Source organism: Tasmannia lanceolata, unplaced genomic scaffold (genome assembly GCF_043159265.1).
Source record: "Tasmannia lanceolata isolate RefF3 unplaced genomic scaffold, GAP_Taslan_0.1 ptg000020l, whole genome shotgun sequence".
Lineage (NCBI taxonomy): Eukaryota > Viridiplantae > Streptophyta > Magnoliopsida > Canellales > Winteraceae > Tasmannia > Tasmannia lanceolata.
The window spans coordinates 15,155,309-15,181,972 of NW_027518697.1; the positions used below are offsets into that span (position 1 = coordinate 15,155,309).

The window sequence follows — 26,664 nt, forward strand, 5'->3', positions numbered from 1 at the left end:
TTTTTTTGACCTGAGCCACTTATTTCTCTAAACCAAGAGATACAAAGTGATTTTCCTCCTCTCTTTTTTCCCCAATAAGTCAACAAAGTGATTTTCCTCCTTTTTCCCAATAAGTCTACGGCGTTACACCATTGGGATACTTCGAATAAACTTGAGTACATATAGGATACACCGCTCCGCTCCTAATAGAAAAGGAGAATGCAGGTGGGGAAGAATTCGTGAAACCCTTCATCGACGGCAAGACCGAGCTATATGTGGCGTGATCAGTGCTCCTCCCTTCTGTTTCATTGTACATTCATATACATTGAGACCAGAGATTTCATCAATTGAAAAACCAAATCCATTAATGTAACAAGGGTTCTCTCTATATTACATTTTAGCTGAGAAGTAAGATCCCAACTTCAGATTACAGTAAAAATCGGCATGTTTCGCATAAACAGTAGTAAGGGGTTATCAATGCACCATTATTATTCACTCTTTTTCTTCAAGAACCTCTTCCACCCCGCTGCCTCTTTTCTTCTAGTCCAGCTGCTTCGTTCAACATGTCGGCAGCATCCTTGTGCATGTCTAGCTTTGCAAGGGCCACTGCCTGCATGTAGAAAGCTGTGGGCCAATCTGGGTAAACACATTGAGCTTGCATTCCATCTCTGAGAGCAGCATCTGGTTGATCACAGAGAAGGTGGCACAAACTACGCCTCGCGTAGACTGTTGGGGAGATCATTGTTCCAACATCTATGAACTGCATGAGAGAGAAGTAGAAAGACCAAATGAAAACACCATAGTTGTATAACTTTTCTAGCTTATACAAACTCCATAGTTCCCCTACGCTCCTCCTTGACATCAAAGAACATGATTTGCTTCTGGGTTCATTATGTCTGTTACAATGCGTGGCATAGACTAGGAGAGTCATGGAATACGAAGTCAACATGAAGAAGTTCATTGGATTTGCCTGGAATTACCTCGGAGAAGTGTTTGGCTGCACGGCATTGACTCGGAGACTAGGGGAATAATTAGGGGGTGTCATTACCAATATAGAGAGAAGAGAGAAAGAGGGAAGAGAGAGGAGAGAGAGAAAACACCATTCCAAAGATATTTCAAGCAAAATTCCACCTTTTTGGGCAAATTTGGTGGGAAAGTTACAAGGCGGGAATAAGAATTCCACCTCGGCAGACATGCAAAAATTACCTTGGATATATCCCAAGGAGTCTCTGGGGAGTTCAATGCAATATTGGCAACCAAACAAGGAACGGTAACCCAAATCCAACCAAAATTCCGACAGCTGCCGGGATTTTGTGCAACCAAACACACCCTTAGATTCATGAAGTATAGGTAAAACTGTCTTGACAGTCACGCACCTAAGAATTCAAGTGTGAGGGCAATGTGAGAAGTTTAAATAACATACCTGGGTGTAACAGTCAATGGCAGTTTTAAAATCTTTATCACGGAATGCAAAGTCGCCACGTTTCCTTGCCTCCAGCATATCTCTCATTTGTTGGGTCCATTCCTGGAAAGATAACTGAACCCAAATCCAAAACAAAACCATTATGCATCTCTCAAGACTATCCCTGTTCGAGATATTATCTCTTTCTCAGGATCAATGAATATGGCGTACCTCATTCGTTCCTTCGTCGTCTCTGTAATGTGTGTTCACTAAGATCTGATGGATGGCTGTAAGGTCCATCCTGGAACAGGCTTCGCCCATTGGGGAGAGAGGGCGCTGCGGAGTAGGTGGCGCTTCCTCATGCTTTGGAATTCCCAGCATCACATAAGATGGAACCTGCTTGCCACAAATCAACAATCCATCATCAGTTGATAAAACAAGAATATCTTGTGCATAGTTTAACATTTCGGCCAAAATGCGACAGTTCGGGGCCAAAATTTCGGATTTCAGCCGGGGCCGACACTGCCCAGATTTCAACCGAAATTTCGGCCATTTATATATTATATATATATATATATATATATATAGAAAACGGTTCCTACACATATGTGTAGATAACTTATCTACACACTAGCTTAAAATACAGTGAGGGCCACATTATTTGGGTGATCCAAACCATTCATTTTTAAGGCCCTCTCATAGATAGGGTGTCCACAAAAAATCAGATCCATAGGATCATCCTAACCATTCGAACTTTGGAGGCAAAAAATGGACTAATTTGTGAAGGTTTAAAGACATCCATTTTACCTCCACAAATCGTAGGGTTGGGATGATCCTATGGATCTGATTTTTTGTAGACACCCTATCTATGTGAGCGCCTTTAAAATGGATGGCTTGGATCACCCAAACAATGTGGGGCCCCACTGTATTTTAAGCTAGTGTGTAGAGAACTCTCTACACATATGTGTAGGAACCGTTTTCTCATATATATATACTAGCTTAAAATACAGTCAAGGACTCAAGGGCATATTGTTTGGGTGATCCAAACCATTCATTTGATTGGCCCTCACATAGATAGGGTGTCCACAAAAAATCAGCTCCATAGGATCATCCCAACCCTACGATTTGTGGAGGTAAAATGGACATGTATAAACCTTCACAAATCTGTCCATTTTTTGCCTCCACGGTTCGAAGGGTTAGAATGATCCTATGAAGCTGATTTTTTGGGCACACCCTATCTATGTGAGAACCCATCAAATGAATGCTTTGGATCACCCAAACAATGTGGGCCCCCACTGTATTTTAAGCTAGTGTGTAGATAACTTCTCTATACTTGTGTGTAGAAACCGTTTTCTCATATATATATATATATATATATATATATATATATAGAGAGAGAGAGAGAGAGAGAGAGAGAGAGGAAAAAAAAAAAATATATATATATATATATATATATATATATATATATATATATATATAGAGAGAGAGAGAGAGAGAGAGAGAGGAAAAGGATTGTACGCTCGAGTGTACCTAACCTTATGTACGCTCGAGTGCCAAATCACATGGGTGCCACATTTTTTGTGGTCATCTAAACCATTCATTTGCAAGGCCCCATCATAGATAGTGTGTGTACCAAAAATCAGCTCCATTGAATCATCCTAACCCCTCCAAAACTGGAGGGCAAAATGGGCAGATTTGTGGACAAACACTGTCTGTCCATTTTGACCTCCACAAATGGATGGGTTAGGATGATCCTATGGAGCTGATTTTTGGTACGCCCCCTATCTATGATGGGGCCTTGCAAATGAATGGTTTAGATGACCACAAAAAATGTGGGACCCATGTGATTTGGCACTCGAGTGTACCTAAGGTTAGGTACACTCGAGCGTACGATCCTTTTCCTCTTTTTTTCTTTTTTTTTTCTCGGCTGAAATTTTGGAACAGTGCCTTTTAATTACTGAATGTCGGCCGAAATTTCACTTCAGCCACTGCCGACACTGAAACCGAAATTTTAAACCTTGGTCTTGTGAAAGCAGAAACGATGCTCTTCAAAGATAACCGTTCAGGAATAAGCACAATGGCACCATGTCAAAGACGGATACTTTTTTTAATTTTTTTTTGAATGGTTCAAAGACAAATGCTATATGAAATTTAGCAGTTCTAAAGGCATATACAATCCTTAGAAAACAGAAACCCTCAACAAGAAAGCTGAATGTAAGAACTTGCCTCCGGTTTGGTTTGTAATGGCGCGAGTGTTGCAACAAGGTCCTTCGGATTGGGCCGTTCCCTAGGTTCGTATTGCAAACATCGAGACGCAAGGCCAACAAGAACAGTTCCCTCTTCTGTTGAGAAGTTTCCCTCTAAATGTGAATCCATTAGGAGAAGGATGTTTTTGCCCCTTATCATATCGAGAGCCTACATGTAGGCAGAACAACCAAATGAATAAATAGGACCCACTTTCTAAAGCTGTAACTTGGAAAGAAAAGGGCTAGCTGAATATTAACATCAAAATTCCAACCACATCCTTCAGAGTCATCAACATATTCTGAACGAATACCATGATTTACCTGAAGATTGGAAATTTTGTAGAACTAAAAAAATGAAACAAGGCAGGAATATGAATTGATTTACAGGTTCATGTCCATTTGTTCAAGAAAGGATTGTCTCGTCTTACCCTCATTTGATGAATGATAAATAAACTGGAATCATTTCGATGGGATTTAGACCTGGGGTGTTTAAATGATAGACCTATTGGGTCACCTTCATTATACGAATTTATGGGAGTTTGAATGTTTTGTGAGGAGATGTTGCACAACTATGTGTCCCCAAAAAACTAAAGAAAAAAAATCCAATACATGCCTGGACAGGAATAAATAAATAAAACACTTGCTTGGATTTTTGCACAAAATAATAAAATTTGCATGCTTAAAATACAAGCAGAAGAAGGGCCGCAGTATTAGAGATCTCACTTCGTTATTTCTGACAAATAACATCACTTTTTCTTATATTGAATGAGATAAGATTACTTTGTAACACCATTTTACTACACTGAGATTCTCAGTGACATATATGTGGCATTGTGTTCCCAATGCAGGTACCAACACTTTTTAATGTAACAAATACATCAATCAATAAGAAGAAAATTGCAACGTATCTTCAAATAAAAAAAAACAAAATGAAAAGCAAAAGGAGGAAGTATTCCCTACGCTACAAATTAAGAGGAAAGTAGAGAGGGATTAAGGTACGGAGAGGTGGAAGGTTGAGTCCAAGTTAGACAACCTTATCCTGGCATCTTATCTGCATCTCTGTGAACTTGTAAGAGCATAGAGGAAGACAAACCACTAGTTGGTACCAAAATATTGAAGAATGCAAACCTTCAATGCTTCCTTTTCTTAGCCAACGAATCATAACTGGTAAACTTATTTTAGGGAAATGATACATGCGCCCCTTTCATCACATGGGACACCCAACTGCAGTGTACGTGGCAATCAAATCTGTTGATTCCTTCTGACGTGAAGTACATCAGCCCCTCTGCAGTCATTGATACACTGCTGCTGGGTGTCCCAAGTGATGAAAAGGGGCACATTTATCATCTCCCTTATTTAACACATAACAGAATGGTTCGATTTTCTCCCTCCGTAGTTGATTATGCTGTTTTCGTTTTTTTGTTATTTTGTTTCTTTTTTCTTTTTCTTTCCGTGTAATTTTGGGTGCGGTCCATCTCGGTCCCCTTCCCTTTCATAATATGCTTCTGTCATTTCAAAAAAAAAAAAAACACATAACAGAATGGGAAAGAGATGTAGAATACAGATGATCATGAAGCAACCAATAAAATATAGGCCCTGTTCGTTTGAGATTGTGACAACAGATTGTGAGCATCTGACCAATTATTAGACAAAATTAAACATAATTTTGAGTCCAATAATCGGTTTGGGGCTCACAATCAATTGTCACAATCTCAAACGAACACGGCCATAGCAATGTAACCATTCAGATCCTCATAATCCCAGCAGCACCAGTTATACTCTGGCTACCATACAGGCTTGGGCTATTTGATGTAGCCCAGTGAAGATTCTCCCTCCTAGGCGACAGCTAAAGATCAAAAGCACAGTAAAGGGCCCTAGTCTCAGCCTTGCTTGTGCAGCCAACAATCAGATCCCATAACACTTTTCCTACCTTACCAGTCTATCCCAACCCGTAACTCCCCGTAAGTCCGTAACCCCCAAACCACCCCCACCACCCACGCACAAGCCAAAAACAAACAAACAAACACACAAATCAATATTACGGAATAGACGCTATGACCTCCCTCTCTGTGACCTTTTTAAGACAATGATGCTTTCCATAGATCAAATTATTTTGGGGATTGGATTTCACTTGACTGCATTACGAACTTGGATTGCCGAAGGACGCACCCCAAAAACAAACAAACAAACACACAAATCAATATTACGGAATAGATGCTTATGACATCCCTCTCTGTGACCTTTACCACAATGATGATGTTCCATAGATCAAATTATTTTGGGGATTGGATTTTGTTAAGTTACCAACTTCTCCAAAAGCTTAAGCTATTGGAGAAGTTGGTAAGTTAACATGGTATCAGAGCCAAAGGTCTCGAGTTCAATCCTCCCGGATAGCAAAAATCCACATGCGTTGGTCGGCCCAAAGTGGGACCACATGTGCCACGTGTTTTCCAAGTGGGCCACACGTGTGGGGGAGTGTTAAAATATAAAAGATAAATAACGCCTTTCTCTACAAGCTTAAGCTTTTGGAGAAGTTGGTTAGTTAACAGATTTCACTTAACTGTCTATGAACTTAGATTGCCGAAGGAGCTCCCATCACTTTTTTGTTAATGGTGGAAAATTTATGGGAGCTCCCATCACAGTAAGGCTTTCCACTCTGGACTATCCAAAAACAATCTACGTGCTTGCACCAAAATGCCTTAAAACAGAGTAGCAATAAAATCGGACTCACAATATTAAGTGGCTTTCGAATGTTTATGTAAGTTACATGGCAACGATAGCATTGCCACCTCAAACAAAAAATATAACATAATCTGAGAAAAATAGCCTTTTCTGTTTTTTTTATTTTTTTGGAGAAAATATGTAACATGCTAAGAGAGAAATAATATAATGTCATAAAAAAAAGAATTAAATCCCAAGATAAAAGATACAAGGATTAAAAAGGATGAATAAAAAATTATAATCAACCAAAACAATTTCATGGTTAGCAAGAATGATGAATAATTGTGGTGACCAATTAACAACGTTGCCATTTCCTGAAAATGACTTTTTTCTCGCTAGGAAGGGAAAATGCATATTCACCCATCCAATCATTGGACATTTTTTTTTTCAATGGTCAAAAATTTCATAAAAAAGAGGATTGAGAAGGTCAAATACAAGCAATGGAAATGATAAAACAACAGAGAGAGACACAAATAATCAAACTACAAGCAAGCGAGACAAAGACAAAGCATCAAGGCCTTAGAAAATCGAACTGCTCTAATGCCTCCAAGGGAACCCCATCCCTAGCAAGTTTATCCGCCACGCCATTAGCAGATCTTCTGATATGCCGAAAGGAGATACTCAAGTTGCCAACAATGTCTTTAATTTTTTTTTTTTGAAAGTTGACAAAAGTCATTAATATTTTGAAAGCATTCGGGACCAGAAGTCCCATCCTGCAGTACAAAATATTAACATGTTTTTGCATGGGCATACCCAAGACCAATTCAAAGAAAACCAAAAGGTAAAATACAAAAGTTCTTTCAACTGTTCCATAGCATTCTCCTACTAATGATCTTTCACAAAAATCAGCTACATCTTTCGCAAAAATTAGATCTCCTAGCAAGAGCCTCTAAAACCAGAGGAGGATAACTTCATCGGACAAAGCAAACCTGTGATGTAAATTGTAAAACTTCTAATGCAGAAGTAGACCTCCAATTGTCAAGCACAAGGAATAACATCCAATCCCAAAACCATCATTATCCCTAATTCCTTTATAATATCCTCAAAAAGTCTCTAAGGCATATTTGATCACTAAGACACCCCGGAGGGACAAGCTAAGCTGAGGACTTCTTTAATTCCAGAATAAGTCCCACCAACTCACATACTAATACCTCCTCGTCCAGATTCAAAGTGGAGAGTTCCTCCTCCGTAGGGATGTATTCTTTTGATGCTTTCTTCATCTCTTCTAACGTATGAATTCCTTTCTTCCGGTCCTCCTCCCAGCGAAGTGTTCCTCCTCTAGCTAACAATGTCTTTAATCTCATCAAACAATTCAACAATCTCCATAGGAAGACATGGGAACCGCTCAAACAACCAAATTACATTGAGGGAATCTTCCTCAATCACAACTTTATCTAAATCTTCACCCACTAACAACTTAATACCTTTGTTAACTGCATGTACCTCTGCCTCATTAGAGTCAGCCACTCCAATGGGGTCTGCAAAGGCCCATCTCACTGATCCCCCATCATCTCTTAGGACACCCCATATACCTGTCGGGCCAAGATTTCCTAAACTAGAACCATCAAAATTAAGCTTTAGTAAACCATGGGCTCCCACTCTTGCACAATCGAAGGTCTCAAATCTGAGTTATTACAAACCTCCTTCCACTTGTTCCATAAATAAAAAACGAATACAAACTTAAAGCTTGGGAGGGTCTTTAGCCCAAGCAATGGTTAGAGCCAACACCTTGGTAGATAAATAAGAGAAGCTCTTTGTAAATCCCTTGAATATTCTTGCATTCCTTTCTTTCAAAATGACCCAAAATATTGCAAGGAAGGAGAAGTTCCATAAAATCTTGCATTTCCTCCAAGGAGTCATTAGCGAACAATCCAATAAATCTATGAGATGTCTTGGGAACACTCAAGATATACCAAATCTACCCAAGATGGCACTCCATATCTCTTGAGCTGACTTACAGTGAATGAATAAATAATCCATTGATTCTCCATCTTCAATGCAAAGTGCGCAATGATATATGATCAACATCTTCCGCTTCCATAAGAAATCCACAGTCTGTATCCGATCGCGAAGGGCAGCCCACCCAAAAATGCATACCCTAGGGCGGAGCATGGATGGACCAAACCCTAGTAACTCTGGGGGCAATAGGACAAGACACAAGGCAATGATAGAAAGATTTGACGGAGAACTCCCCCCGAGGTATTCCGAACCCATACCCTTATAAGTTATATTTGATCCCTCCCTTTTTATGTAGCACCCCTCTAATAACTCAAAAAGCCTGGTTACCGACCGTAGATCCCTCTCAAAGAAGTTTAGCCTAAAGTCGGGCAACCACACAATCATACCCTCTCTCCTCTCAAAGAAATTCTTAACTGGGGCCTCCTTTGAGGAAGAAGCCACGAACAAATCTGGAAATAGCTCCATCAAAGGAGTGGAAGAGCACCACTTATCATACCAGAATGGACTATGAGTCTAGTGTCGGCACGAAATAGATACAGAAACTTCAAAATATCTCTCCACACGGTAGTATCAGGCTGTCTAAACCAGTCCACAGACTCCCAAGTGCCCACTAACGGTCCGTGCTTGCTATCAATTACTTTTGCCCAAAGCTGCGACAACTCCTTCCCATATCTCCACAACCACTCGCCTAATTGCTATCATTGGATATTATAACTTGAGATATAGGTAAAACCAATGTTTGAGAAGTCTCTGAGTCGTGGAAGAAGGTGTGTACTGCCTAACAAAGGGTTACGAGTGAGTAACCTAATGACATAGAATAAAACCCTCTTAGCCAAATGGCTTCGAAGGTTGGCATGGAGAAGGAATTATGGAAAAATGATTTGCGGAGAAGTATGGTAAGAGGGACAGGAGGTGGGATAGAGGAGACTCAGGTAGAGGTGTAACCACAGGAGCATGGCTTCCTATTGTCGTGTTAACAGTTGAGTTTTGCAGGATATCAGGTTTAGGGCAGTGAATAGTAGGTATTTGATTTTAGGACCATTTGTGGTAAGGTAGAATTACTTTGTGTTATGCATTCATGAGTCTATATAGATAAGATGTAGTCAAGGGAGTTTATACTGAAAATGTTGATGTGTTTAGAGAAGGGTTACATATCGGGGTAGTCTTTACGAGAGGTCTCAAAGACGACTTGATCGTTTCTTATTTGCATTCGCTCCGAATGTCAGAGGAGGTTTACTTCTTTTCAATTTTTTCTTTTTGAGCCTACTAGCAACATTCAGCTTCTTGTATTGGAAGGCAACTCTTGATTTACTATTGCAAAGCCTTGGGGAACTTCTTTTTTTTCCTTTTTTTTTCGAAGGGGCAAAATAAGATTCAATGAATAAGGGCAAAACGAAAAAGTCCACCAAAATAATACAAGGAACGAAAGAAACTAGTACAAGCTAATCATGTAGATAACTAATCAAACCACTCCAAGCCCACCCTCCCAACCCCAGATCTAGCAAGGGGATCCGCTTCCCCATTCACCCCCCCCCCCCCCCTCCTCCTTCACATGCCTAAAAACAATGGAGGAACCAGAAATAATATCTGAGATCTCATAAAAAAAACCAAGGAATCTCCAAGGAGGGGCTCACGAACCACCAAGCCACCTTATCACATTCTTTGAATCACCTTCCACAATGGACACATCAATCATATTTCTATCATCTGCTTAGCGCCCTGGGTAGACTGCCCTCACCTCAAACTTAGTGGCAAAACAAATCCCAATCGGCACGGAAAATGCCCATAAAGCAGAACCACTAGAATTGCGATATAGCCCCCCCCCACCCCCCCTTGCGATATAGCCCCCCCCCACCCCCCCCCCCCCCCCCAACCCTGATGGACCTGGATTACCCAAGCTCGAACCATCAAAATTCACTTTAAACTTTAAACAATAAGGCACGTGGGTTTTCCCATCTTAAAACCGTTTGGGGCCTTGCCTCCCTGCTATGGCATACCTCTTGCCACCCTTCCCATAAGTCAAAAGCCGATACAAATCGCTATCACCTTAATATATAAGCAATACGGTGACCTCGATTTCCCATCAAATACTCTTGAATTCCTCTCCTTCCAAATAACCCACCATGTTGCTAGCAGACATACACAGCATAAGGTCTTACCTTTCCTTTTCCATGGCACCGCACTCCAACACCGAATAACCTCTGGTAAGGATGAAGGGAACACCTAGCTTATGCCAAATCTGGATAGAATATATCCCAATATGCCCCCTCAAAATCCTGAATGGGAGACACGAGAAGAAGGAGACCGTCTATTTCGCTTCTCTTTAGAATCTTGGATTTTAAGTAAGAAATCCATGTTTAAGAAATCTCTCCCCCATCCTGAGATTTGTAAAACCTAGAAACACAGGATGATCTCCTACTCTCTCGCTAATGGAAATAAGGGTGAGAAATCAGAAAACGACGGCTGGTCTCCTTCTCTCATCTCCCATCTACAATTTTGAGGAAATCCAAGATTCTAAAATAAATGTTTTAAAGAAAAAATAATAAATTTTAGAATGCAGGCTTAGTTTGTAGGCAAAAGGAGGAAGCAGATCAGGACCTTTCCATCCATTGTAATGTAACTAGAAGGGCTTGGGCTGCAGTACAAAAGTAGTATGGTATCACGTGTGTTCAGGAATCCATCATCCACCTCTTTGGTCAATGGGGAACCAAGCTATATGGAGACAAATGTAGCGTTCTTTGGTCGCAACTCTTTATGTGGTGCTTTTGGTGGTGTTGGGAGAAAGAAGAACCTTTGAGGACGAGTCATTAGCAGATATGAGAGGTCACAAATCACAAGGGAAATGATAATTCTGCCCCTTTTCTTTACATGGGATAGCCAACTTCAGTGTACGATGCAATCAGGCCCCTTGAATCCCTCTCACATGAAGTAAATAAGCCCCTCTGACGTCATAGATACACCAGAGGTGCCTGTCCCAAGTAAAGCAAAGGGATGCATTTATCATTTCTCAAATCATAATCATTAGGGAATTAGTAAGGGACAAATTTTGGGTGAACTCAACTCCAGATCTCCCGAGGAGACAAGAATATTATTTGTAACTAAATAACCAACTATAAGAATTAAGAAACGCACAAGATGGAAGCCACGTCTTGATGTGATGAGATCTGAGACTAAATCTTGATAAAGTTGGGTGGGGAATCCAAGTCCTGCAAGTTGTGAGGAGAGCTATAATTACAAATGTGAGATTTTGATAGCCTATTCCGGTCCATTAGCTCTCAAGGATTTCAATGAAACACAAGCTTGTGCTCTTTATTGGGGTCTTAGTTAATTAAGGAGTTTCGAGAGAGTGTTGGTTCAAAGGTACTCATCTGATGTGATTATTTAAGCCCTTTAGAGGAGTCCTGGTTTGTGGAGATTAGCTCACGTAGCAAATGTGAAACATGATTTTGTTGAGAGAGATTAACTTTTTCATAATATTCAAATTAAAAAAAAAAGATTTAACTTTTTCATGTGTTGAAGGAAGAGTAAACGCCTCAGCTGAAGAGGGTGTCAAAAAACGAATAACACCTGCTCAATCATCAGACAAAGTGGACCCAATTTTGTCCCTGACTAATCCACCAAATAATCATTCCAACTCTCCCAGATCAATTGTTGGCTCGCACAAAAAATGACCCACTTTTGCCAATGGCAAATTCTTTGGCCAAATAGAAGTCCTAAGAAATTGGTGGAAGCATGACATTCATGTGTCATTTCTATATGAAAAATCACAAATAACAATACGCAGATTTGGAATTCAAAATTAATTTCCATGATAACGCCCTCTTCTGAAAGATAATATTCAGCAGTTATAAAACTTTGAGCTCAAGATGTCATGGAGAGAGAGAGAGAGAGAGAGAGAGAGAGAGAGAGAGAGAAGAAGAACTTGAGGAGCTAAAATAAGAAAACACACAAAAGCAGTCAATGAAGCAAAAGCCAAAAGAAATACAGAAACTGTAACTGGAATTGCATGCAATTTTTATGCTATGAAGCTTCCATGAATTCATGAAAAGAAACAGAAAGCTGTTAATCAAGCAACTATTCTCTTGTTGATTATGCAAGGGTGTATTTAAAAGTAAAAATAGTTTAAAAAAAACTCTACAAATCCAAATGCTCAATACAGGCAAGTATGTGAAAGCACATTCACATGCATATAATAGGAGATTTGTTTAACTTCTATGCTTTGTTAATTTACTTCAATTGGGTATATATATATATATATATATATATATATATATATATATATATATATATATATGAGGAAAGTGTTGGTGAGCTTAAGCTCACTAAACTTATGGTGATATATATATATATATATATGAGGAAAAGGATTGTGATATATATATATATATATATAGAGAGAGAGAGAGAGAGAGGAAAGTGTTTCTAGTCGGTCGGCTAGAGAACCTTCTCTAGTCCGCCGACCAAAAAACACAATGGGCCCACATTATTTGGATAATCCAAAACATTCGTTTGATAGGCCCTGGCATAGATAGGGTGTGCCCAACAAATAAGCCGCATAGGATCATCCTAACCCTTTGATTTGTGAAGGTTAAAAATGGATAGATTTGTGGAGTTCATACACGTCCATTTTAACCTCCATAAATCGAAGGGTTAGGATGATCCTATGGAGACGATTTTTTAGGCACATCCTATCTATGTCAAGGCACATCAAATGGATGCTTTGGGTCATCAAAACAACATGGCTCACTGTGTTTTTAACCTCTACTGTCCATTTTTAACCTCCACAAATCGAAGGGCTAGGATGATCCTATGGCGCTGATTTTTTGGGCACACCCTATCTATGCCAGGGCCCATCAAATGAATGCTTTGGATCATCCAAACAACATGGGCCCACTGTGTTTTTGGTCGGCGGACTAGAGAGGGTTCTCTAGCCGACCAACTAGAAACACTTTCCTTATATATTTTACACTTTTCTCATATATATATATATATATATATATATATATATATATATATATATAGAGAGAGAGAGAGAGAGAGAGAGAGAGAGAACATTTCCTACACACTTGTGTAGGTAAGTTACCTACACACTACCTTAAAATACAGTGGGGGCCCACATTGTTTGGGTGATCCAAACAATTCATTTGAATGGTCCTCACATAGATAGGGTGTCCACAAAAAATCAGATCCATAGGATCATCCTAACCATTCAAACTATGGAGGCAAAAAATGGACTAATTTGTGAAGGTTTATACACGTCCATTTTACCTCCACAAATCGTAGGGTTGGGATGATCCTATGGATCTGATTTTTTGTGGACACCCTATCTATGTGAGGACCATTCAAATGAATTGTTTGGATCACCCAAACAATGTGGGCCCCCACTGTATTTTAAGGTAGTGTGTAGGTAACTTACCTACACAAGTGTATAGGAAATGTTCTCTCATATATATATATATATATATATATATATATATATATATATAGAGAGAGAGAGAGAGAGAGATGTATATGTATATTTATGTGTGTGTATTAGATAAGAAGACTTACATGACTTGGAGGGATGTGCTTTCCACTGAGAAGATCCAAGAGGACTGTGCCAAAGCTGAATATTACACTTTCAGGAGTAACCCTTCCTACAAGAAAGATATAATGATGACAGCAGATTGGTGTAGTATTCAAAGATAACAAAATAAAAAAAATAAAAAAAGAGAGTCAGCGTTGTGGCATGGAACACTTGTCCCATTATGCAAACTATACCATGGGAACCGAGGTGTGAGGACGCAAAGATCTAACTAAAAAAGTGTAGTTAGTTTATCAGCCCTTCTTCCAAGAGAATGATGAACAAAATGCCTACCAAGTACAATCTTAAGTAATTTCATGATAAAAGATTAGCACTACATATCAAGATAGATATGTTCAAAGAGATAACGTGAAACACAAAATGGGATGAAAGATTATACAAATAGAGCTCACAAAATCCAGCATATGATAAATTAGAATAAGAATACTGTCTGGGATACGGATGAGAAAAATACAAGGCATCATTAAACTCAATTGTAATAGTGGCATCATCCATTTTCCATATGAAATACAGCTGATTCTGAATATGTGGTTTTCATCATGGGGATCAGGCATTTCAATAATTATACAGAAAACCTGCTGAAATGGAAGAAATCTACAGAATATGATAGATTGGAAACCAGTGTTTGCCACACCAGAGCCCATTTTTCCTCTAAAAAGGTTGAAATTTGCTGATATTTCACAGCAGTTCATCAAAAAGTGTGTAGACGATTTGCAAGGTACAAATCGGGATTACTATCTTCAGGAGAAAAGAAGGGTTCCTTCTTTTTTTTTGAAAGGTACAAAACTTCATTCACAAGCAAAAGGGACTACTGAGGGAGTCAACCCAAAGAATAAAAAGAAAACCAAAAGCAAAGAGAGAATAGAAGAAAATACAACAAGATCCCCAAATCAATGAGGCAGAAAAACAAACAAACTCCAATCCCTGCTTTTCTACTCCTTCCCTAGCTAGACGATTTGCAATACTATAGGCTGATCTTCTGACATGCATGAAAATGATTGACGAACCATCAATTCTATCATGGATCTCATCAAAGAACTGAGCGAATCTCCAAGGGAAACTGATGGGGACATCAACAATGGGCGTGGATTCAAGATTTACAAGCGTAGACGTGGACGAGACTGATGGCGGGGACTCTAGCGTGGGTCACAGACATTGTCGCCTTTTTTTAAATTATTTACTTTCTATTTTCGTCATTTTATTTGTAGCCTGCTTTTTAGGCATCAAATCTCATCCGTTTGGTGCTTTTTGTATTATTACAAACGTTTTTCAATTACCTATCTAATGAGCCCAAGATCACATGATTTGGATGTGTTTTGAGCAAGTTATGAGTGTTTTTAGGAAGTGATAAAGGTCTATTACGGGATTACTATTTTAGGTAAGTTTTTTATCTTTACTTAGTTTACTTTGGATTAGATGAATGGTTGAGATTAGTTTTTAACTTTAAGTTATCTTCTAAGGTTTCTTTTCTTATAAATAATCATATGAAAGCAATGTAAGAGACTTTTGGAATATTGAATAGAATTGAGAATCTTTTGTGAGAGCTATTGTGGCTTGACTTCTTCTTCTCTTCTCCTCTTGGTGGCTTGGAGCCATTCTTCTCTCATCTCCTCTCATCTATTATCTTCTATTTCTTCAATTAAATCAACACAAACAAAGTTAGTAAAACAGATTTTCTATTTTCTTTGTTCTTGAACCCTAAAACTAGAAAACCCAAAATCCATAGATCTCTCTTGTTCTCCAAGATCTTGTTATGAGATTTTGAGGGATTGTTTTTATGATTAAACCTCAACCTAAAAACCCAAGAACCTTAACTTTAAATCCCTTTTGAGCTTTATTGAAAATTTGCACCATTTTCAAGCCCGAAATTCCATAGCTTAAACTTACGATCAAATCAGAGCCTAAACCCGAGATTAACCTTTCTTTTACCTTCTAAACCTTAACATAAGATTTGGACAGCAATATTAAACCAAAATCCCAGAACTGCCAAATTACCAAAATACCCCTACAACCCAAAACTGAACCGTTTTGAGCCTTTTACTGCTGCTAGACATTTTTTTTGTTTTTCTTCATTAGATATTATTATTTTCATGCTTGTGTGACATCTATTTCATTGGTACTTAGATTAACTTTTAGTTCTTTTAATTGGTTGCATGCGTAGGCCTAGTTTCGGACTAATCTTTCTATTATCAATTCATCTTACGAATCTTTATCACTTTGATTGATTTGAATAAGGTTTAGTTCATGCTTAATTACAATCTTTACAATTATTTATGTTATTTAAGTCTCATTATTGCTGCTGCCCATAGATTAATTAGGCGTTAATTCGGCCCTAGGTAAGTTGTTAAGTGTTCTTTTAATTTTCCACGTAAGCCCTAAATTGTCCTAAAGTCTTAATCCCATTAGGAGTGTAGGATTTTCCCTAAATTAGGTATTGTCCTGCATCATGAGCCTTGAAAATAGATATATTGCACACCTTAAGAATATGTTCCAACTTCCAAGATACAAGGTTTCTTGCAATAGGTAGGGTGTGTTGAACAAAAATACTTACCTAAAGAAGTACATCCCTAATGGAAGTCTGATTTGTGCACATAAAAAAGAAAAGGTTCTACAACTTTTTTTTGAGTATTGAGAAAAAGTTATACAATAGGAGGCATTAATAGTTGTTCTTCTAAATGGAAGTATATCATCTTTACGTAAATGACAGCATCCCTTTTTCTATATTGTACAAGAACTTGTGTTCAAGTCAATCAGAGCATAGTTTCAAAACTCCCCCGCGTCATCGTGGACCCCCCGAGTCGACTCCCTTTTATCGTGGCCACGTTCCGTGTTTTGCCCTACAAAGTCAATAAAAGCTCCTTTGACTCTCCTGAGTTATGACCACGCTAACCGAGTACCCAGCCATGTCAACCGAGTACTCAACTCGTGCCGGGTCGACTAGGATTTTCTTCGGCCGCGTTTAGAAACACTGAATCAGAATGATGTGCATATACAACTTGCAATAATATGAATACATTTCAGCACAAGGATACACCGAAAAGTATTATGAGGAGGAGGAAAAAACAAAAAATAAAAAAAGGAAGAAGAAAGAACCATATGTGTCCATTTCAAAAAAAAGAACCATATGTGTCGCTGAAAAGGAAGAATGCAAAAAAAAAAAAAGAACAATCCTGATTAATAGATTGAACGCCAGACTGAGAACAAAGGAGCTAAATGTTTAATACTTAGCACAATTAGCTCATATTCAAACGCAATATAATCTCCTAGCAAGCAAAGGATCCATAAAATAAGACGAGAGTCATGACCTGAAAACATTTAAAATTTGTCTTAGAAGAAAAGCCGGTACCATTTCGTAGATACTCAGGAGGTGTATAAGCCAGATTTGTACTATAACTTTTCCCATCCCTGCTGTTTTTCATTAGTCCAAAACAAGAAAGTCGTGGATCGCCAACCTGCAAGGACAAATGAAAATCATCATGCTCAGTTCCATGTTAAATACCACTTGACAGTTAACTACACCATAGAGATACTGTAAGCAGCATCTTTTGGAGAAAAGGTTAAAATTTCTGTTCTTTGTTTAAAAATTAAAGGGCCGATACAACATCCAGGAATTTAAGAATGTGCAAACAAGAACAAGGAAATATATTTTGTTAGTATAATTACTAGTAGAGCTTCTGAGATTCAACAAAACAAGGGTACTTTTTATTACATGGTTACGGAAATCTCAAATGGATTTTCACATGGTATCCAGGCAGGTTGAAACTGTGATCCACAATCTGAACAGGTCTCATTTCATTCCTAGTCCTTTGGTGAAAAAGGAGATAGTGACCCTCCTCACTTCTATTCAAGTCAACTGCCCAATAATTTTACTTGCTTTCCAATCTAAATATACCTAGACCCTACTGGCATGCGGTGCCCCGCATGTTAGTAATTCAGTACATACCACATTTCACATGTAATGTTTATAATAACGCAATACATATACAAAATTTCGTATACAATTTATATAAATATAATTATGTAACACATATTGGTAAAATATACCAATTACGGTTTTGATTTCGCTATGCGTTTCGGGATCGATGTGTATCGACGGGGATGGAAACAGAAGCATTTCAGTCGTTTTGTGTTGGTTACGGTGGAAATTTAAGACTATGATTGTACACAGGAGCTTCTGATGCGCTATTGATAAGAAGAGTGAGACAGCATTATTAAAAGTCTAGGCGTACGAGGCTGGATAACATAAACCACATCAAGAACTTCTATTCTTACTTTCTTCAAACCATATTATCTTCCCAATAAGTTCGTAAAGAATTCTAGTTATAGCGTTAAGTATTTAATTGTCAAACACGTTACTCCCATTTAGTAATAATCAGTGTTTAATATGCAGACACGGCATGGAACACGGCCGAAGAAAATCTTAGTCGAGACTCGGCATGATGCGGTCGAGTACTCGGTTGCCGCGGTCATAATTCGGGAGAGTCAAGGGGGTTTTTATTGACTATGTAGGACAAAACGTGTAACAATGATGCGGCGAAACGCGGAACACTGCCAATGTAAAAGGAAGTCGACTCGGGTGAGTCAATGCAGATGCAGGAGAGTTTTAAAACTATGGTAATAATAGAAGTTACTACACAAGACCATGCGAATGAAGACTTGCTCAAGTTGCGTTTTATTCGGGATCCTCATGTTTTTTTATCTTTTTCTAACGGTCTTCTTGAAAAGAAAGGTAAAATTTTTGAAACCTTCATGTTTCCCCAACAAATGATCCGCACCGTTCAATCAACAATTCTAATAATAGCTTAAGCAAAGTTGTAAAGCTGATTCCTCTGAAGCCACTAAAGAATGTCAAACAAAATTGTCCAGCATGGAGAAGGTTTTACAGAAAAACCCCAACTGCCCCCCACCGTGATAAGAAGATCCTCATTCATCCGAAGTACTCTTCACAAAGTCACAGGAACTCGCTGATGCACCTGGAAGAACTTAAAATACATGCAAGAATCCATAATGACTTGTCTGCAGCTACAACTGAAGCAACAGCTGCCCTATACATAAAATGGAGACTGTTAAAAGTATCCTATCTTCCATGAGGAGAGAAGAGATGTAGAGAACAAGAGAAGAAGTGGAGAAGAGATCGGAGAGAGTTGTGTATCCCTCTCCCACACGAAAATATTATGTGTGTGTGTGTGTGTGTGTGTGTGTGTGAGAGAGAGAGAGAGAGAGGGGGGGGGGGGGGGGGGGGGGGTTACATAGAAAAGGCAGAAATACCCCCACAGTGGCTATATAATACGGCCACTCTCAACCGAGACTGTCATTAACTGCTTTGACACAACAAAACAAACTGATGCAACAGCACACACATAACATATGCATGGAAGAAATAGAAACCCACCAATTTCAGATTTCAGCAACATAAAATTTGCATTATAGCACCTCTGGACAAATTTCTGATATGTGGAATCCAGCACCCTTCTTAAGCACAACTTACAATTGCATGCTCCGCAAAGAACAGATCATCTGGGACGAACCATGAGAAACCCAAAGATGAGCTTCCAAGTGTTGCACTCTCCGTCACAACATCTAACGAAACATTCAAGAACTTAAACATGAAGTCTAGGTAGAAACAAGTACTAGACATGATGACAACATTATGAGCCTATCCCAGTGTTTCAAAAAGCAGATGCAAGTCAGAACTTCTTTTTTTTAAAAGTAATGCAAGTCAGAACTAGGCCAAGGCAAATCCTAGTCGACTCGGCACGACGCGGTCAAGTACTCGGTTGATGCGGCTTAGCAATCTGTTGATGCAGTCATAACTCGGGAGAGTCAAAGGAGTTTTGATTAACTTCGTAGGGCAAAATGCACACATGGATACCATTCAAAAAAAAAATGCACACATGGACTAGAACGTAGCAAAGGTAGACTTGGGAGAGTCTACGACAACGTGGGGGAGTTTCGAAACTATGATCCTAACTTGTCTTCTACTTTCACTCTAACTAACCTTAAACAAAACAGTCATCGTCATAATTTGTTGATTTGATGCATCTTATGCACAAATATGCATACACATACAATGAGTCAACCTCAAAAAAATGAAAAAAAAAAGAGTAGAAATTATGTAACCCTCTAGCACCCAAGAATCCTAAGGGATTAAACAGAAAACATAGGCATGGTGTGTGCAATACCACCATATTTCATAATATGTGGATTTTTAATCCAACCACTACTACATAAATGAGCTTTTACTCTGTGAATCATTGCCTAAGAAACAACTATACGATGATGTGGACCAAATTCATGAGTGATGCTTATTTATTAGTTTTTAGGAAGCTTTTTTTTTTACTGATAGAGAAATATATTAAAGAAAAGGACAGGAAAAACCATAATCAAGATGGTCAATACAAGTGATAAACATGCAAGCTACAAAGCAAACCATGCTAAAAGAAAAAACTCAAATCGTAAGAAAGTCAAAGATCTCCAATAGAGCCCTATCCACACCCGTCCAAGCTAACCGGTCCGCATCACAACTGGTCAACCTTCTAACATGCTGAAATCGGATAGGGTACCCCTCTACTAGATCCTGAATTTCTTTGTGAACCTTCACGTGTAAGGTCGGCTCCCAACCAGCCACCTAATGACGTTGAGGGAACCTCCCTCTACTATCAATCTACCAGGAGGGATCCACCTAGGGGTGGGCACCTCAGCTCCCTCCGACCAGGAGGGATCCACCTAGGGGTAAGCACCTCGGCCCTCTATTTGATTGAGTAATTCTCCCTCCAACACCGTCTAAGATCAGAAGTCGTTAATAACTTAAAGTCAAGGATGATCTTCACCCAAGAGATAGTGAGTGATATGGCCTTCAAGTAGATGAAATACAGACTTTTGACAACATTTTAAAAAATGCAGGCATTCTTTTCCTTCCATAGGACCTGGACGGTGGCTAGCGACCCCACTCTCCATATAAGCCTCCATTTTCTAGGCCACAAAGTAAAGGGCCATCAATCTCGAGGATCAGGGAGCCTGGAAGGAAACACCCACAACACCCCGAATCTCCTCCGGATGCGGTCCCAGACATCTATGGCTATCCTGCAATGAAGAAATAAGTGGTTCACAGACTCGCCTGCTTCCACACATAAGGCGCACTGATCAACCGTCAATATCGTATCACGGAAGGCAATCCGCCCAGAAGTGTGAATTCTTAAAGGTGCCTTAGATGTGCCAAACTCTAAATAGATGAGAAGAAAGTAGGCTGGGACAATGTGGTGATAAAAAGACTTGATGCCAAAGATCTACCAGAATTGCTCCAGATCCAAACCATTTTGTCTTTGCCTGTAATCTTGATGTACTACGAGTGAAGAATATCCAAGAGCATTGCCATTTAAAAAAAGAATGTCCAAGAGCATAGAAAACTGATCGATCTCTTATCAAAAATCAATCTCTTATCAAAAACTCCTGCCCGCATTTAAGCTTCCAAGAGATCCTCCCTTCAACTCAATAGAACATCCTCCACAAAAACTCCTTATCAGCAGCCACCATGCAACGATCAGGGAAAATCTCTGTCAACAACACCTCAGAAAACCATCTGTTGATCCAAAACTTGACCAGGTCTCCTTTATAGACTTTGAACTTGATCCTCCCGTTGAAACTATGCTTTTAACTTACGATATCCTTCCATAGAGCCAAACCACTGCTTCTGAACTTATCATCAGAGATCTAGTTTCAAGAGAAGACCCCGTACTTGCTCTCAATCCTTAGAATAGGTGTTGTGATCCATATATGTTCCAAAAGCACTTGATTTGAATGAAAATCGACTGAAATTCCTTGAACAGGCAAATTTCATAACATGTTCTTATTATGAAACTTTAACTGGGAATGGATAGGATTGCACCTTGATTTTCTATTAAAATCAATTATCACCTCAGGGTGGTTACTTTTGCACGACTAATCTTTGCTAACTATATACTTCCAAAGCTAGTCAGTTGATGTCCATACTTTTGGATGAGATATCTGTGATACATAACATGAACTTGACTTCCAGCCATCTTTGAGTGAGTTGCCCATGCCCACAATCGATCACTGCTTAGAAACTCCCCCGTCAATCCTCAGCTCACCCAAGTCGACTCCCTTTTACCTTGGCCGAGATCTCGTTCGAGTTCGAGTTCGAGTTTTTTCCGACCAAGTCAATTAAAACTCCTTAGACTTACCTGAGTAAATGAAAAATTGACCGCATCAATCATTGACTCATCTGAGTCAACTTTTATTGTGGCCGAGTTCTTGTCCAGGTCCAAGTTTTGAAACATAAGATTAGATAGTTATGATTATTCACCTAAAAGAAGCTTGGCATAAGATGGAATCCTCCTGCCCTTATGTGGACAGGGGGAGCTTATAGAAAGGTGTGCAGAAGCGAAGAATGGTAATGGTAGTTCTATCAAAAATTGTATCCACTCTGTAGACAATTTGGATGAAATGAACAGAGTAATTCAATGGGAAGCAACATCTGGAAGAATGTGGTGGGGCATTCATAAGGACTACAAAGAAAGAAGTCCTCCTATTTCCAGGGGATAGAGTTGCACAACTCGACTCGTGGTGGTTGAGTGTAGATTCCACCAACCAATTGTGTCGCAAATATTTGGTGTCCTCCCAAGTCCCACTCATGGCATATAGAAACTGAATTCCCACAAGAGCAATAGGAGCAACGGAAGGCCATCATGGTTCAACAAGATTTTCAATGATTGATGAGACTAACTTTATGCTGTCACTGTTGTTCTTATTGCATTAATAAATGCCGCAATTTTCAAATCAAGAGCCTTTAAGGGATTGAAAATCCCCATACACTTCTTCTTTTTCTTTTTGAAGAACCACCATACAATTAGCAGCTTTGTTAATTAAGTTTAAGGTTTAGTGTCTTAGATCTATGAGATTGGTTTCGAGACCCAGCATTAGGATTTTAGATCAAGGGAAGGACAACGGAAGATGCAATGGGGTAGCAAACGTTGATGCTATGTCGGGGTGAAGAAGAAGAAACAATATAGGGGAAATAATAAAAAGATCAAAAAGGTAACTCAATAAGGAAAAGTAATTTTACACCTACCAAACTCAAGATGGATAAATGGTCGAGACTTTCAACATAAAAAATTTAAGAACTACTAGAGATTCATCAACCCGATTCATCAACCATGTAAGAAAGCCAGAAGCAGAATGACACTCGATGATAGAGCTCATAAATTTCATTATAGCACTTACAATCACAAAAATTAAAGTTGTTACGTATGCACCCTCAATAAACAACAAAATGGACAATTCATCCTTGCAGGATGAAGATTAAATGAAACCATCATTTAAAGTCAACAAATGAAGGACAGAGTTACAGTTTATCTATTTTCTACCCCTCTTTCACAATAGTTTTTTTGTGTCATCATTATGCAGATATTAGCATATAAAGAAGAATGAAAAATCATATCGTTGTTGAAGAGGAGAATGCTAGTTGAAGACCATATCAGTACATGGGCAAACAAATGGATTATCATGCATAGCTTCTCCCATCTAATGAAATAACTAATCTAAATTAGATTAACATCTTACTTGACGCAAAACTAAATATTCTAAAGTTAATACATAATAATGAGAAAATAAACAAAATTTAGGAAAACATGAACTTTATCACCTCATCAAAGAGAACCCTATAGGCATTCAGGTCATGATACAATGGCCGGCCTTCATTACTACAATAATCTAAGGCTTCGGCAATATTGAGAGCAACTCTTAAACGCATGGCCCATTCAATAGTTTGATTTTCCCCTGTAAAGAAAGAAGAACAATGAATTTGGTATCACAACTTCACAGAAATTGCTATAGCAACTTTTCTTAGCTTTGAAGGCACATATGGGTAAGAAACAACCCTTAAAAGCATGGTCTCTTATTAGAATAGTAGGAAAGTTATAGTAAGCAAGTCAAGTTAAGCAGTAATCTAAGTGGCTCTTGGAAGCTGAACAGCAAGGTAGCATGTTCAAGTGTGTGTTGGAGAGCATGGATGTGTAAATACATAAAACTTCAAGAGCAATTGCTAGAAAAGTATGCAAGTTCTGATTATCTAGCTTGGAGATTGGTTTCAAGTCCATCATCTACGACTGGTTACATAACAAAAACCAAGTTCGAGGATAGGTAAATTAGAAACAGTAAACCTAGTATTATCAAGAAAAGAAAGAAAAAACTCTCCTACAGCTCTTGGAATCGAAACTCTTCCTTTCCAAGCTCACCAACACCTCCATTTGGTTGTGCCCACAATCGGGTCAGATGACAATAGGCTGGGAGTCTAGTGACTATGCTAAAGGAAAATAGATCAAAGCACAGTCTACACAATGGCAATTCATTGTGAACAATCAAAGTGCAATAATCCACCCTCAAATCAAGAACCAAGCATGTCAAAGTGATAACACTTATTTTGGACTCTGTAGAGAAATAAACCAATCCCCTATAAGTTACCAACAGTCAAAAGGCCAATCATTGTGAGCAAGGGAACTCCAACATGTAAGTAATTTCTGCTCCCATATGAGCATAATGGTGAGATAACCAGCATTGATGAAAAAGTGGTGAGAGCAGGCCAACTATACATTGGAGGGCAAGAAAAAGCCAACTCTCATTGGAGGGCAAGAAAAAATCAACTTTCATTGGAGGGAAAGAAACCACAAAATCATATAAAATGGCAATAAAATTGATATTAGAAGGCACTAACCCAACCAAGATAACTTTTTTTATTATTGAAAGATGATGAATATATTAAGAAGGGGGTCAACCAAGACACATACCCTCCTGATATGTTATCTCTTAACTCATCCTATATTGCAACCAAACAAGGCAGCCAAATTGTAGAATTAAGATAAGGTTTAGTGTAAGCCGACCCTTTTTCATAAAGACAAAGTGGGACCATTTAGTTGATGGTGGAAGGACCAAGCCACTGCCATTCAACCATCTCTACACAGCTTTCTAACCTTGAGGGCATCTGTAACCCATTTGTTTAGCTGTTCTCGCCATGCCAAGACTCAACATAGACAGATGCCAGGCAAACAACAGAAAAGCCTTTAAATTTGGAACTGATATATACTTCTTTAGAGTAAAAACTGTATTTTGTTCAAATTCTCTAAATTGACACATCCTAAGCATAGAAATCCTAAATACTCAATTTTATCAAGATAGCATAATTGACACATGCAACCATTAAAAAAAAGCATAATTGACACATGCTAAGTCTAGAGACCTGAAATACTCAATTTTTACCCTAATCCCATAATCAATACAGAGAAGATTAGCATCAACCAAATCAAACCAGAATTTAAAAAAAAAAAACCCCACATGTAGACAAAAAAGAACAGACAGTAACATACAATGAAAGAGATGTTTTGCAAGAGTATCATTGGGCATGTACTCGGCGACAAGCAATCTCTCATCACCATCACAGCAATACCCAATCAAATTCGCGAGCCTCCGATGCCGCAATTTCCCAACACCCCAAGCCTCCTCCTGAAAAACCCAACACCAAAAACCCTAAAAATTAAAAACCCACAAAACAAAAACCCTAAAAAGTAAAACCCTAAATTTTTATGGATTAAAACCTAACTGCAAACTGTTTGGGATCAGGCCAAGCCATCTTGGTGAATTTCTTAACAGCGATCCATCGACGATTCTGAAGGCGGCCTTTGTAGACAAGATTGGGGGCTTTTTCACCAGATTCTGAGACTATAAAGTCTGAGCTGAAGTTATTAGTGGCTGATTTTAGGTCAGATAGAGAGAACTCTGAAAAAGGTGGGACCCCAGAAAACCCTAATTCTGAATCGGATCCTGTAGGTGGAGGGTGATTGAAAGGAGGGTTTTGGTGGTTTTGATTTTGGTGGTGTTTTTCTGGATGGGTTTCTGTAAGGAAAGAGGATTCACAACAACCCATCACAGATTTTGATTGAAAGATATATACTCTGTTGCTTCTCCCTTTATTTTTGTGAGGAAGGAAAAAATTTGAAAAGGGGAAAAATGGGAAGAAGAAATGGAGAAGGGATTTTTCTTTCTTTTCTTCTGTCTCTCTCTCTCTCTATTTGCCTCTGTGTAACAGGGAAAAGGAGGAGAAAAGAGGGAGAGATCTAACTGTTTTTTATATTAGAAAATGGGATCTTCTTCTTTTCTCTTCTCCATTCTTTTTTAACTCTTACTCTTACTCTTACCACCACCACTACTATCATACTATCCTCCTTTGTTTTCAGACAGTACGTCTGTGTTGACGTATTTTTCAAATTCTCGCGATATGTTTTGTTGAGTACGGTTCGAATGCAACGGTCATTTTCGGAAAGGGGTTTTTGATAGGGGTGCAACTTGGGTCGGGCTCAACCCAAACCCTCCAGGTTCAACTCGATTTTGGCTCGGGTTGGGTTGGGTTGGCATTTCCTCCGGTCGGGTTTGGGTTAGAATTGAGGCCTTGGCAGCCCAACCTGACCGGACCCCGACCTCTGTCCTCTAATTTTGTCTTGATTTCTCTTGGGCCAGTGTATTTTTTCTGTTTTGGCCCAAGGTGAACCCGAACCGACCCCACTCAACCCATCCCACTTTCAGGTTAGATAGGTTGGGTTAGGGTTGAGAAATATAGGGTAGGGTTGGGTTAGGACAGTGTGCAACTTGGGTCGGGTCGGGGTCGAACTTTTGCTAAAAAATGAATTGGAAACAACCCGAACCCGACTTGATTTTAAGGTAAAAGCTCAACCCGAATTCCGGAAAATCGACCCGAGTTGCACCCC

General features: G+C 39.0%; 1 protein-coding gene across 1 annotated transcript; it reads right to left on the bottom strand.

The window, feature by feature from the left end:
• Window positions 1-304: 304 nt before the first annotated feature.
• LOC143854017 (serine/threonine-protein kinase BSK1-like) lies at window positions 305-26,097 on the bottom strand. The gene is made up of 9 exons (XM_077363722.1): window positions 25,503-26,097; window positions 25,270-25,405; window positions 23,553-23,686; window positions 17,238-17,343; window positions 13,858-13,943; window positions 3,608-3,796; window positions 1,613-1,777; window positions 1,403-1,516; window positions 305-739 (listed from the first exon to the last, which is right to left on the bottom strand). Exons 1-9 carry the CDS (start codon window positions 25,824-25,826, stop codon window positions 485-487), a joined length of 1,509 nt encoding a protein of 502 aa, XP_077219837.1. The 5' UTR covers window positions 25,827-26,097; the 3' UTR covers window positions 305-484.
• Window positions 26,098-26,664: the final 567 nt, after the last annotated feature.